The sequence below is a fragment of the Arvicola amphibius genome, chromosome 18, assembly GCF_903992535.2.
Source record: "Arvicola amphibius chromosome 18, mArvAmp1.2, whole genome shotgun sequence".
NCBI lineage: Eukaryota > Metazoa > Chordata > Mammalia > Rodentia > Cricetidae > Arvicola > Arvicola amphibius.
The window spans coordinates 16,676,953-16,692,289 of NC_052064.1; the positions used below are offsets into that span (position 1 = coordinate 16,676,953).

The following is a 15,337-nucleotide window of genomic DNA, read 5'->3' on the forward strand; positions in this document are numbered from 1 at the left end:
CCCAGTTAAACTGCCGCCACTGGGTACTGCAAATTGATGCCACCCAAAGACACCGGTTCCAAGGGAGCTCAAGTTTCTGATGTTTAAACACATGAAGACATCTGGACTCAGGTAATATTTTCTGATTCTTTCTGGAATAAGGCTTCCATTTATTTTTTTATTTTTTATTTTTTTGGGTTTTTTTTTTTTTTTTTTGAGACAGGGTTTCTCTGTAGCTTTGGAGCCTGTCCTGGAACTAGCTCTTGTAGACCAGGCTGGTCTCGAACTCACAGAGATCCGCCTGCCTCTGCCTCCCGAGTGCTGGGATTAAAGGCGTGCGCCACCACCGCCCGGCACCATTTATTTTTTAATACCACCAAATAAACAATCTCCATAGGCAAATCCATGACCTGGAGTCCACAGTACGTGCTTTCTGAATTCGTTCAGCAGCAGAGGCAGGTCTTTCTACCAATTGCTTACCTCTTTAATTGGAGAGAATCTAGGATGGTGTGGGATATCAACTGAAGTAGAATTGAATTCATCTCAAAATTACAGAAAGTTTGGCCACTTGTTGGAAATTGCATTTCTGAGCACACTGGTATAAAAGTTGATATGTCTGCACGCACTGGCTGGTCCAAGGAGAGATGAGTCGAAGGAGCTGGGGTAAAGGCAGCACAACTTTTACAGTCAGTGTCCAGACTCCAGAGCAATGAAATAATCCACGTGCTGAAACTTGAGGACTTCGTTGCCCCAACTCATCCAGCCTGGCTGTAAATTCCGAGCAAACAATTCCAAACACTGCCCGCCTGGCTTGATGTAGTCTTTCAGTACTTCTGTACAAAAAGAAAAGAAAAAAATTAGCAGTAAGGAAGAAATCAGTTTACTTTTTAAAAAGCAGAGAAGAATAGAAGAGGCAGATATTTCAGCTTTTAAGACGGACAGCAAATTAGCATGGCACGGTCGGCTCTGCCATTCCTGTCAGAAATGCAAAGGAGGAAGCAGCTGCAGGCTTGGGAGCAGCCCTACTGTGACCACACTAGTTCTGATTCACTGCTCTGCATTTACAGACGAGAAACAGGGCGTTCACGTCCACACACGTCTTTCCAGTTTTCCAATAATGCTCACACCTCTCTGGAGAACTAATTTACTTTATTGTTTAATAAATACAATCCATGAATTCAAAAAACTGTAGAAATAAAGACAGCCTGCTTGAAACTGAAGATGAACTATAAGTCTAGTTTTAGTATATACTTTAGTGAAATAATTAAGAAAAGAGTTGTGTACAGACAGAAGTATTTAACCATTGTAACTACGCCTCATGGCTGGAACTTGCGTGTGCTAAGATTACTCCCACACTATAGTTCTTTGCCTAAATTTTACCATGCTATTTCCAGTTAAGGAGCCCTTATTTATATATGCATGACTGCAACACTGAAAATCACCTTTTTTGGAGAGAAGACCCTTCATTTAGATTAGTTAAGTAACTGCGGTCTGCACGGCCTGAGAGAAAGGAAAACCACAGCAACTTGTTTTTAAAAAGCACTCATTCCCTTCGAGGACAGAAGAATCATTCTAACCCTGATCAGGTTCTGGTTGCTCTATTAACCACATAACAGGAATGGGTATAAAAGTAGTTCCAAGAAGAAAGTACTTTAGTAAACAGAACACAGTTCACAGTTGCTATGTTAGGTTGGCCTTAGAAGAACGACAAACAAGGCTTCTTCAGGATTTTTTGGTTTTCCTTGAAAATAAGCATCCAGCCCAGGGCCTGTACATGCTAGGCAGGGACTCCATTTCTGAGCTACACCTCCATTCTCAGACTTCCTTGGGAATAAGTGAAGGTTTAAGAGATAACAATTGTAAAGTTAGAAACACAATACAGCAGGGTGGATCTGGGAGGAGCTGGGGGAGAGGAAGTGAAAATGGTCAAAATATATCGTATGAAACTCTCAAATAATAAAGCTATTACATTATTATTAAAAACATTTTGAGTTTCAGATTGTTCTTTGTCCAAGAGTAATTTTCTTACCAAAAATCAAAGAGAAATTAAAAGCTGTTATCACCTGCAGTTGACTAACTCAAATTTAGGCTTTGGTAACTTTCTAGATGTTGACATAAAAGACTCTATTCATTTCAAAAGTATGGAACTAAACACAGGGCAACTCAAAAGAGAAAACTTTCCCTGAGACCTCACCGAGAAAACCCTAACTCCCCTTCTGTTTTCTAGAAGTTGGCATGGGCTACGCTGTAGTGCTAAGATTGTGCTAACCACCCCTCCGTCTGTTTTCTAGAAGTTAACATAAGCTAAGGTACAGTGGTTTTACTTAGGTTCTGCAGTCTTTCGGGAAAGATATTCTCTTGATGACGGGGCCAGAGAGACAGCTCAGCCATTAGCAGCCCTGGCTGCAGCTGTGAGAATGAGAGGGTCTCTGTTGCCCGTTCCTGGGACGCTTTTCCTCCTGCTGGGTTTTATGTCCAACTTCGATGCGAGAATTTTTGCTTATTAGCATTGCTGTATTGTATTTTGTCATGTTTTGTTGTTATCTGCAGGAGGTCTATTCTTTTCTGATGAGAGATTGAGGAGTGGATCTGGAGGGGAGACGAGGAAGTGAGGACTGGAAGGAGTTGAGGGAGGGGAAATTATGATTGAGCTGTATTGTATGAGAAGGGAATCTATTTTCAATAAAAGGGGGAAACACTTGCTGCTCTTACAGAGGAGCAGGATTTGATTCCCAGCACCCACATGTGGTCCAGAAGCATCCGTAACTCTAGTTCCAGGGGATCCAATGTCCCTTTCTGGCCTCTGCAGGCATCTGGGATGCATATGGTGTACAGACAAACATGCAACCAAACACCCACACATGTAAAATATATATTTTTTTAATTTAAAAGATATATCTTGAGGTTTTGGAGCAAGAGAGAACAGCTCATGTTTTGAGTATACATAAAGCAGTTTCATACAATTCACAGGAAACGTTCTAAGTGTTAGGATTCCACTGTAAAATTTACCACGGAATCCTTAAGTTACTTTCTGAAGGTTTTGACTTGTACCTCTCTATAGCTAAGATGCATGCACTAACCTAATATGAACTCAAAAACAAGGTACCACATATATTTCATGTATATGACTATGTAAAAGGCTTGGAAGTTAACTATATTGAGTCATTCAGATTTTCCCCACAACTTTGAGTGGAAATGTTTTCAATTTTAAATGTGTTTGTGCTGCTCTCTACTGGCAGTACAGCAGAACTGCACTTTATAGACTATTCAGGGCAAGACTGATTTTAATCCAGTCTTTAAATCTTTTCTCTTCAGAATAATCTTTACATGTATTTTTATTCTATTGAAAGGAAATGGCAAATAAATTAAAATTATTTCAGAATGAAAGGCTTGGGGTTTTAGATTTTTTTTGTAAATTTTTTATAACAAACTATAAACCCTAAAACAAAAGACTTATAAATTAAGCTTTGGTACATACCAAATGATAAACATAACTCAAGTATACAAATTAGATTTCATTAAAGTACAACTCGTATTAAATAATTTTTTTCAAGAAACAACAGAGTTCACTTTCATCCAGGTCATAAGCTAATGCGTTAGCATTTATAGAGTCTCAGGTATGAGATTTCAGAGTATCCTTCTAAGCCAAAGAATAGTCAATCACATCTGAGTATTTCTCAAATTAAAGGTACCGTAAGGACTCCTTTGCAAAGTTATTTGAGGCAACAGAAATCTGGAGTTCACTCTCTTCTGTTGGTTGTGTGTCTGTGTGTGTGTATCTGTGTTTTCAGGTGTGGTATAAGCACTGAGCATCTGAGTTCCAGAGTGCACTTGACAAGGTCAGAGTAGATGTCCTCCTTCATGGCTCCCTGCCTTACTCCTTGGGGGCAGGTTCTCATTGAACTGGAAGCACAACCTCTAGACTGGCTGGCCAGTGAGCTCTCTGTGAAGCGCCTGTCTCTGCCCCAATGATGGGGCTTTAGGCACACGAACACAGCCACGCCCAGCTTTTTACATGAATGCTGAGGACTTGAACTCATTCTTGCTGAGCGAGCACTCTTACCCACTGAGCCATCTCCCCAGCTTTCTCATGTTCTCATTTCCAGGCTCACAAACCACATTCTGCAAAAGTAAAACTGATAATCAGCCCATAGATTTTGAGTAGTAATGATCAAAATAGTAAAATATCTTCCTGAAGAAATTTTCAAAACATAAACTTGAAATATCAAAGTCAGGCTCTCAAGAACTTCCACGAGCAAGACTTTAAACTCTCACTTGAATAAAAACCACGAGCATTTATCGCCTTTTAAACGCACCGTAAACAATGCGATCACCCCACACCGCTCTGCGGTGTTCGACATCATTACTCCCTCTGGGAATGAGGGTAGCAAGGAAAAGACCGAGGGAACCTGCCAGAACTGCAGAGCCAGGACTCACACTCACGTGAGCCAATGCCCATGGCTAACACTGTCCTTGCTGCTGGTTACACTGAAGGAGGAGCACCATGCTCAGCACTCCAGCTTGAGGGAACAGCAGCCTTAGCAGCTTCCTTCCCCTGTTGCAATGGTAGCCTGCCTTCTGGAGATATAAAATCACCATGTTCAGGGGATCCTAGACATCTCTTCTATTATGCTGGGTCTGAATCCTAAACCTGAGGAGAAACAAGGCCACTCACTGAACTACATCCTCTGAACCCCAACAGCCTTCATCGGCCCAGGCTACTACTGGAGGGACAAGGACAGAAACCCTGAGAGATGATGCTGAAGGACAGCTGAGGTAATACACACTAACATGTCCTCTATTTCATACGTTCTACGGGAAGTTTTCTACACACTTCAGAATATTAAGCATCCAACTCACAAACCTACAGACCATTCCAATACGAAATTCAATCCCTCTGGGAATATTTTCCGAGTCCTCACAGCCGGGTCTCACAGACACGCACCAGCAAGGGGCGGCTTGTGTGAGTGAAGAAGGCTGGGCACACTGACAATCAGTTTCCCATCTGGAACCGGGGGCACGTTCACATCCGGGCTCCTCAGTGAAACAGAACAAGGTGACAAGCTATTACTTAAAGGGTCATTTTTAATTATGTGCTACAGTTGCATCATTTTCCCTCTTTTCAATAGTAATTAACTTTATTAATAAATGAATTTAAGGATAGAATAAATGAGGAAAATCAATTTAAAGATTCAAACATCTTTAGAATGTCATTTTTCATATTAACTACTATGGATAAAACACAAGTTAATAGAAATTTGTATTATATAACTTATACTTTTCATCTCTAGGCCAGTTTTAAGATTTCAAAAGTATAAAAATTAAGAAAATCAGTGATCACTGATTTTAAAAGTCTGTATTTATATAATTTTGAAAAATCACTTGGCTTACCTTAACTCTAAAGCAGTTTTTTCTCGAAATCTCCCCAGTACAAGACACTCATAAGGTTTTTTGTGTGGAGAATCCAATGGGAACACGAACTCCCCTGAACGGGTGATCTGAAAGGAAGGAACCAAGGAATGCCGATTTTTTCCCCTATCATTATACACTTTCCAGTAAAAAAGGAGAAGTTATTAAACTTCCTGTGTAGCCCAATAAAAAAATATAGTATGAGCCACGAGTGTGAGTCATATATATAATTTTAAATTCTCTAGTATTATCATTGGAAAGAAGTAAAAGAATGCAAGGTAATTAATTTTAATTGCATTCAATCTAGCATGTCTGAAACAGTATTTCCACACGTGACCAATTGTAAAGGGTATCATAAGATATGACATTTTTTCCTCCGCTGTGGGTCTTTCATGCCAACAGACATTTACCACTCCACAGTACCTCTCCACTTAGAGGGAACAAGTCAAGCGCTAGAGAGCTGCATGGCACAGTGGCTACCACACTGGACATGCGCAGTGTCCACAGCACAGTGGACAATGTAGCTATAAGGAATATTTAAAAACTCACATACCATGGGTATTTTAAATGTATTGTACTATCATCTCACATAAACAGTCTCTACTTTTTATGATCACTTGTTCCTGGAGACAAGGCCATTGTGAATTCAGTCATTAATTCACTCAAGTAACATTCACTGATTACTACACATGACTAAGTAGTTAAAATAAAGCCTTCTATACTCAAGATGGCAGAACGTCAGAGCCACAGTTTAGTAGGGAAGAAAGTGGGACAGGTGATGATGAAGAACAGACCTGGAGCTGAGACTGGCTCTGGGCACTATAAATTCCAGGCTGGCAACTTACTATCTCCAAAATAAAATAAAACAGACTGACAGCAGAGAAGGGAGCTCAACACGGTTCAACATCATCCTCAGCTGCATAGCAAATGCAAGGCTGTATAGATTACAGGAAACCCTGTCTCAAGGGGAAAACAAACAGACAGACAGAAAACAGGAGAAAAAAAGGTTTCCAAATCTCCGCATAACTCTCCAGTAGTCCTGTTGGTCTCTGCTCTCAGCCCCACACACAGAGGGAAGAATGGGGCTCGCAAAGGCAATGGAGCTGTTGATGAATGGAGAAGACAGTGGAGGTAAGACAGTCCCCGAATTCTTGCTAATTCATTAAACTACAGATATCACATGGGTGCACACATACATGCGTGCACGCACACACGTGCATTCAATGCACACCAAATTTTTTTTAATAAACTAGAGCTTTTTATAACTTTATTTTGATCTCTCCTTGATTTCCCAAAACCAGCCACTTGGGGCCCTACTTCAAAGACACAGGATAAAGAAACAAACATCTTGAGAATAGGAAGATTCGTCCAGACACAAAGCATAGAAAGCTCTCATCAGAGCCTGATGAAGACACCAGGGATGCGGACCAGTGAGGACAGTCAGTGTCTTCCCGTGAGCAGTATGTGACGCTGTGTTAACAAATGAGCTAATTTCTGAACTCACTTTTACCCAGTACCATTCTGCAATGACTTCCACAGACCACGAAGGATAAAGTTCCTCCTTCACAAAACACAGGTGCTTCTGCCTGTTGGTCACCCAAGTAACAACAAGACAGTCAGCAGCAGCCAGCTTAGGAACAGGCATGCGCTTTATCTGCTGCGGTGATAAACAACTGTACCTAAAAATGAGCAGGAAACACATGAGAAAATTAACTTCAAGAAAGAAATAAAAGCAGAGAAAAGAGCTGCAGGGCGCCAATCCCACTAATATAAAGTTCCAGGGGCCACTCGCGTGTGGCAACTATAGAGTCTCACTGACACCTGGTGGACCCAATGGCACTTACACATAAGCTGATTTTTCCATTTTACTGGTTTTAAATTGCCAGGCTGTTTGTGTTTGTTTTTTAAATTACTTTCAAATGACTTACATTTTGGTAATTTTCCCACATGTAATATGCTTTTCTTCCCATTCAGACTTACACAAATATTGTCTGGGTTCCATCATGTTTTTCACAGGAGCCCCATCAGAGACAGCCTTGCAACTGGTGACCCGAATGGTGACATCTCTTGGTACAAAGAAGCACTGGTTTTGAGCCCAGTGATACAGAAGCCAGCTGACTTCAGTGAGGGGCGGTACCCACAGTAAGCCTCAGTTTCACACACACTGCTGACCCCTAGATCTCCAATCACCTTGCCCGACCTCACCCTCCCATTGCAGCTTCAAGCCTGCCTCCCACCCTGCTCCTGTCGTCCCATTTTCTCTCCCTCCGCATGCTCTCATTTTAAAGGCCCACTGTCTTATACCTCCTGACCATTAACAGTACAAAGTCAACTTGTTTTGACAGAACATTACTTGTTTTACAAATATCCAAAGAAATGCAAGTCTTTCCCCAGCATTCAACATACAACTGGAGATGATACATCGGTATTCGGGTGTCCCTGTCATTGCTTCTAGACTCCTTCAACTCCTGCAAAACCTCCCTTCTCTTTAAGCGTCACCCGGTCGCACTAGCCCCAAACCTTCCTCAGTGAACACATTTTGTCCTCACTCTCGATATTCAGTGTGCTGAAGCTCTGAGATCCCTCTGTCTCAACAAGGAAAGTCTTGACACTATCCTGGGCAACCACAAAGCAAAAGCCATGTAATGTGTACACAAATGTTAATTCCCCTATTCAAATAATATATGCACTCACCCTCCAGTAACCCATTCCAATGATATAACTAGGTCTTGTCACTGTGCACACATGTGGATGTATGCGTGCACATATACATACACACAAGACGGATGGATCTAGGGCCCTGTGCATGCAAAGCACACACTCCATCACTGAAGCATGACCACACGCACACACAGCCAATGCCACAATGCAGCTCAACTTCTTCATACACATAAATGAGGTAAAGAAAAGCATGGGGCAAAAGAATTAAGCCACTGAGGGGCTCAGTCTATTCTCAGGTTCTCAAACCAGTCTTGGATTCTTTCATTTACCCATGGCTACCACTTCTCAGGTCCTTGTCCAGTATTTCCCTTGGCATATGAAGTTATCTCATACTCACTTAAAATAAGCCACCAAGCCTCTTCAGCTACCACACTATCTCCTCCCTCCTTTATACACTTTATTTATCTACTTCAACACACCTTCTCTTTGGGGAAACGTATGACAGCATCTATGAAGTTTATCCTTCCAAATCTGTCTTTTCACTCCTACATTCCAACATCCTGTAATATAAATTATTATTCCCTTGCTTCTGCATTGTCATCCTCTCTGGTAGTTCATCATCATACTTGGATTATGCTATTTGAAAAGAAAAGGAGAGAATGAAGAGAGGAAATGAAAGAGATGGAGAGAGGAGGAAAAAGGGAGGACATGAGGCTTTTTAGTAACATTTATTACGTGTTTGTTTGTTTATTGGCATGCGTCTGTTTTAGGGTGTATAGGGGTCAGAGAACAACTTGAGGGGATCAGTTTTTTCCTTCCATCATGTGAATTCCAGGAACTAAACTCAGGTCATCAGGCTTGGCAGCGAGTGCATTTTCCCAGTGAGCCACCTTGCGGGCCCAAGGATTATTTTAGCCTGGAATGTCTCCATAGGCTCATGCGTTGTTCAGTCTGGATTGCCGTGTTGTTCTAAAGACTAGAGAGCCTGAGTGGTGCAGACTGCTGGCTGAAGTAGATCCCTAGGAGGGGTGGGGATCTTTGAAGGTCACACCCAGTGCTGGTTGCCATCTGGTGCACTGTCTGTCTGCTGCTATGTGTTCCTGCATCTGACCGGGGCCATGCCTTTCCTAATGTGATGGACCGAGATTTCTAAAACCATGAGCCCAAAACCCCTTTCCTTCCTTAAGCTGCTCCTGCTGGGGATGTTGTCAGCTTCCTCCCATCACTAACTAGGCTAGGGATGCCATGGACTTAAGTCTCCCTACGTCCTCTCCTTTGCTTCATTCCTCTGTCAAAGCCAAAGACACTTCGACAACTCTACTCACTCAGACAAAAATAAGGAGTCTCCCAAGGGGAGGCACAGGCATCCGGTTCTGATGGAAAGCAACATCACATTAGAGGGGTCAAGAATGCTGGCAAAGTTACCTTAGGCAGATAAACTTGGTGAAGGAGCTGAAGATAAACAGGTAACAGAATTCAGATGGCAAGCACCCTGGGCTCCTGCATCCGGACCATCCCATTCCCAGAATACAAGGTTTCCCATTCTCACAGGGATGCTTTTCAGAAACTATGTCATGGTAGAAAATGGACTAGGTCAAAACCCTGCAGTGGCATGTTTTCAACAGCTGCGGATTCCAGGCTGTCTTAACTAACCTGGAGTTTTTGGAGGTGAGGAAACAGTCACACTCCTTCTGGTACCTCTAAACTCACAAAAATCACTGAGCAAATTCCGAATGATGCATCCTATGTCTTACAATGCTAACTATTCAAAGCACCTACTTCTCATACATCTTTTTAAGTAGAATACAAACAGTCTTTCTTACACAACTTTCACACATGCTGTCTTCCTTGACCCTCCTTCTGTACTCTTCTCCCTCATCTCCTTGCCCCTACTCGTACCCTCCACCCCAATGTTCCCTTTTGAACACCCCTAGAATTCAACTTCCATATCACATATGTTCTATTACTTCCCCCACCGACCTCCCTTGAAGTGTCTTATGACTTTGTTTCATGTCAAAAGACAAAAATTCTTGGTTTTTCTAAGGCAGGGTCTCATTGTGTAGCCTTGGCTAGCCTGCAACTTGCTCTTAGACTAGTCTGACCTCAAAGTTATAGATATCAGTCTACTTCTGCCTCCCAGGTGCTGGGATTAAAAATATGCACCACTATGCCTAGCCTGACAAAAGACTTTCTAAATATGACACTGAAAGCATAAGCAACATTTAAAAATTAACAAACTGCTGGGCAGTGGCGGTATACACCTTTAATCCCAGCACTGGGAGGCAGAAGCAGGAGGATCTCTGTGAGTACGAGACCAGCCTAGTCTACAGAATGAGTTCAGGACAGCCAAGGCTACTCAGAGAAACCCTGTCTCCCTGTCTCCAAAAACAAAAAACAAAACAAACAAACAAAAAATAAATCAAACTTCATGCTTTACATAATGCTGAAGAAGCAAACAAAGAAAGGTAGAAGAAAATATTTGCTAATCATGTAAGAATACTAGATAAGAATCTAGTATCCAAATTATATAAAGATCTCTTACAAACAAACAATTTTAAAGATGCAACCCTAAAATATATATAGAAGCTTTTCTACAGAACAAAGAAGAACTGATAAGAATGTGCAACCATCAGGTATGGTTGGTCTTTAGAGAAACGCAGATCAAAACCATAAGATACCACTTCATAGTAACATAGTTATAATATGAATTACAAATAACAAGTATTGGTGAAGAAGTGAGGAGATGCCACACACATTCTTGGTAGAGATGTAGAGTGATGTAGCTACTATGGAAAATGGTGGGGCCTCAAACTATTAAAGATTGACTCATCACAAGGTACAGCAACGTTAGAACCAGGTCAGTCTCTAAGAGCACAGAAATGTATTCCCAGAGCTAGTCAAACTATAGAGTTTGAAGGCACAGTCTTCAAAATTAATCCCACTTTAAAAACCAACCGTAATTCTCTAAAATCACCTCAGACTCAACAATCTGTCAGAGAATTTCACAAACTTACTAATGTTCTTACAGTCAGTTGTGAGGAGCCACACATCTCAGTACAGACAAGATCTATAGTCCGTGTGCTACAGAGGCCGTCTGGGAGAACTGGTGAATCAGAATAAATGAACGCATGACACTAATGTGTCCATAGGAGTTTTATATTAACATTAGCTATCTACTTGATATCTAATGTGTCCATAGGAGTTTTATATTAACGTTAGCTGTCTACTTGATATCTAATGTGTCCATAGGAGTTTTATATTAACGTTAGCTATCTACTTGATATCTAATGTGTCCATAGGAGTTTTATATTAACGCTAGCTATCTACTTGATATCTGATGTGTTCATAGGAGTTTTATATTAATGTTAGCTATCTACTCTGTAAATAATGTGTCCATAGGGGTTTTATATTAAAGTTAGCTGTCTACTTGATATCTAATGTGTCCATAGAGTTTTATATTAACGTTAGCTATCTACTTGATATCTAATGTGTCCATAGAGTTTTATATTAAAGTTAGCTGTCTACTTGATATCTAATGTGTCCATAGGAGTTTTATATTAACGTTAGCTGTCTACTTGATATCTAATGTGTCCATAGGAGTTTTATATTAAAGTTAGCTGTCTACTTGATATCTAATGTGTCCATAGGAGTTTTATATTAACGTTAGCTATCTACTTGATATCTAATGTGTCCATAGGAGTTTTATATTAACGTTAGCTGTCTACTTGATATCTAATGTGTCCATAGGAGTTTTATATTAACGTTAGCTGTCTACTTGATATCTAATGTGTCCATAGGAGTTTTATATTAAAGTTAGCTGTCTACTTGATATCTAATGTGTCCATAGGAGTTTTATATTAACATTAGCTATCTACTTGATATCTAATGTGTCCATAGGAGTTTTATATTAACGTTAGCTATCTACTTGATATCTAATGTGTCCATAGGAGTTTTATATTAAAGTTAGCTGTCTACTTGATATCTAATGTGTCCATAGGAGTTTTATATTAAAGTTAGCTATCTACTTGATATCTAATGTGTCCATAGGAGTTTTATATTAAAGTTAGCTATCTACTTGATATCTAATGTGTCCATAGGAGTTTTATATTAACGTTAGCTGTCTACTTGATATCTAATGTGTCCATAGGAGTTTTATATTAAAGTTAGCTATCTACTTGATATCTAATGTGTCCATAGGAGTTTTATATTAATGTTAGCTATCTACTTGATATCTAATGTGTCCATAGGAGTTTTATATTAACGCTAGCTATCTACTTGATATCTGATGTGTTCATAGGAGTTTTATATTAATGTTAGCTATCTACTCTGTAAATAATGTGTCCATAGGGGTTTTATATTAAAGTTAGATGTCTACTCGATATCTAATGTGTCCATAGGAGTTTTATATTAATGTTAGCTGTCTACTTGATAACTGTATTATGGTCATATAACAGCACCTCTGCTTTTTTCTCAAATATACTTCAAATTTTAAGAGTAACTGTCTCTTATTTCATTCTGAATTGGTTCCAAAAATATATAGACACATATAGAGATACAGATACACTTACAAACATAGATATCTATACACTCCAGAAGAGATACATGAATCTTTGCACAACATAAAACCGTCACACACCTTCTAGACAAAAATCAAAAGTAAGCGAAAGATAATTGCTGAGAGGAAGACCTTCAGTCTAAGTTTCTAACAAAGCAGGAACTGTTAGATGTGGGAAGCTGTGGGTGAGAAGAAGAGAAAGCATGCATCAGAAGTACAAGTTCAAGTCATAAAGCAGTTAGTAAGAGTAAACACCATCCCAGTAACTAACTGCGCTTATCTTATGAGATGACATACACTAAAGTACGATCAAATAAGTGAACTAGATGCTTCACTCCCAGCACATTCCTGTAAGTTTCCGAACGCGGCAGGGAAGAAGGCAAAAGGACGGCGCTCAGTGCTGCTGAGGGAACCGTGAGCGGTCCAGGCCTCGGCCACAGCAGCAGACACTGCTCCACAGATACAGGAGTTTCAGTTCATGGCGCTCAGTGCTGCTGAGGGAACCGTGAGCGGTTCAGGCCTCGGCCACAGCAGCAGACACTGCTCCACAGATACAGGAGTTTCAGTTCAAGTATCTAGAATCAAGGAAAGTAATTCTCTGATGAAAGTATTGTCAGTAGCTCCAGATAACGGCTATCATGCTTACAGTACACTAAACTAGAATGCACAAAGGACTGCGGATTCCAGAAAGCAACCTAACAAACACGCTGTCCCCACTTACCTGTTACTTCTTTTAACTGATTTGTTCTGCCATGGTGGATCAATCACAATTACATCAAACGTCTTACTACCTGAAATCAAAGACATATTTTCAGAAAACATCCTCTGTATGAGTTTCAGAACTAAACACTAGGTTTGAGGAGAAACCATAGATCCCACACTCTCATAATCAAGCTCTGAGCTAAATCCCCAGACCCTTCAGACATAAAAACTGAACAAATAAAGCGTGCGCACACACACACGCATACACACACTAATGACTAAAAATAAAGTTAAGACAAAAAATTAAAGAGGGCCCAGCAAATGCTCTGCTGATCTGGGCTGGTTCTCAAACCCACACGAGGGTAGAAGAGGAGAAGAGTCCCCAGAACTGTCCTCTGGCCTCCACACACCACAGACATACACAATGGTCATAAGAAATTAATACATTTCTAAAGTAAAGTACTGCTTTTGAACCGAGGACGTTGGGCATGTTCAGCAAGCTGTGTAACTGAGCTATAGCTCCAGCCCGAGGAAGGTCTTTCATTATAGACACAAACACAATGGAAAACAACAAAAGAGTTTATTCAGATACCGTAATTCTGGACCTTTGAGACAACAGCAATTGCACTGTGTACACTGACTTGTGCAGAGTCATCTACGGAAGGTTACAGTTCACTAAGCTAGGTCCTAAGAACTTGAAAATCCCCTTACACGCTGGGCAGCCTCATTTAATGGTCCTCCTGATCATTACTTTTTAAACTTCCTTTTTTTTCTTTTTTTTTTATTAAAAATTTCCGCCTCCTCCCCGCCTCCCATTTACCCCCTTCCCCCCTCCACTCCCCCTCCCTCTCCAGTCCAGAGAGCAGTAAGGGTTCCCTGCCCTGTGGGAAGTCCAAGTTCCTCCCCCCTCCATCCAGGTCCAGGAAGGTGAGCATACAAACAGGCCTGCCCCCCCCCCCCCCCAAAGCCAGTATGCGTAGTAGGATCCAAATCCCATGTCATTGTCCTTGGCTTCTCAGCAGCCCTCATTGTCCGCCATGTTCAGGGAGTCCGGTTTTATCCCATGCTTTTTTAGTCCCAGTCCAGCTGGGCTTGGTGAGCTCCCATTAGATCAGCCCCACCATCGCAGTGGAAGGGGGGACCCCTCGCGGTTCACTTTCTCTTATTAAACATTTTTATTTTGAAATTTCAGTTTTATAGCTGATAGGGTAACTGTAAGAAAATTTCTCCAGTTATCAAACAATTCTTAAGACCTTTTCTTTCTTATCCAGACCAAAATCAGAATCCCATATTGCCTTTAGTCACCACATCTCCTATTTCAGATTATTTCAGATGTCCCTAACTTGGGCTTGGTATTTCCTCATCACTAAATTTAGATCATATATTTCTCGCAAGGCTATTACCACAGTAAGTCTGCGGCACTATACCAGAGATGCAGGTGATTTAGGATGTGCTGGGGCACAACATCACTCTGCTAAAGTGCTATCTGCTTTATAATAAAAAATTTATAATAAGTGGGTCTGCCCAGCTTATTTTGCTCCTGAACAATTAGCTTGTGACAAGATACTTTAAAAGCATGAGGACACTCTCTCCCCCTCTCACCCACTACTTTGCCACTCAGTGGTTTGTCAAATGGAAATTTTCTGAATCCATTATTCCATTCATATTAGTCAATTGGAATTTATTCTAAGGAGGAGTTATTCCTTCCCCATAGGAATATTTGATAAATGAGCAAACTCATAGGTAATCTAAAGGATACAAATTAAAATAAAGATAGAGGGAAGCAGGTATGCTGACTGCTGGTCTTCACCTGTCCCCCAGTCTCATCCCCAGCTCTGGAGCAGACCGCCTGCTGCAGACTCCCCTCCCTCACGGCCCTCATCTTCAGTGGACCACACAGATCTTCAACTCTCCTCCCTCCACTCACTACTTTATCCCAGCCCCTAACTCCAGCAGGAATTCCCTGAGAGCTCATGGACCAAGCAGGCCAGAAAGTCAGATCAGCCACCAGAGCAAGTGGATGAGCTTCAA

The 15,337-nt window shown here is 41.0% G+C and overlaps 1 protein-coding gene across 9 annotated transcripts in view; it reads right to left on the reverse strand.

Moving 5' to 3' along the window:
* Positions 1-285: 285 nt before the first annotated feature.
* The window catches only part of Mettl4 (methyltransferase 4, N6-adenosine), a 31,111-nt gene continuing 16,059 nt past the window's right edge, over positions 286-15,337 (reverse strand). For 2 of the 9 annotated variants that reach the window (XM_038315456.1, XM_038315457.1), the window contains exons 5-8: positions 13,326-13,395; positions 6,893-7,067; positions 5,371-5,477; positions 286-812 (exon numbers count right to left, since the gene is read on the reverse strand). In XM_038315456.1, coding sequence (XP_038171384.1) covers positions 518-812; positions 5,371-5,477; positions 6,893-7,067; positions 13,326-13,395 — 647 coding nt within the window. In that variant the 3' untranslated portion in view covers positions 286-517. Of the gene's footprint in view, positions 813-4,843; positions 5,017-5,370; positions 5,478-6,892; positions 7,068-13,325; positions 13,396-15,337 lie in introns of all 9 variants that reach the window. The other 7 variants (XM_038315459.1, XM_038315458.1, XR_005283767.1 and 4 more) reach the window with 7 other exon arrangements.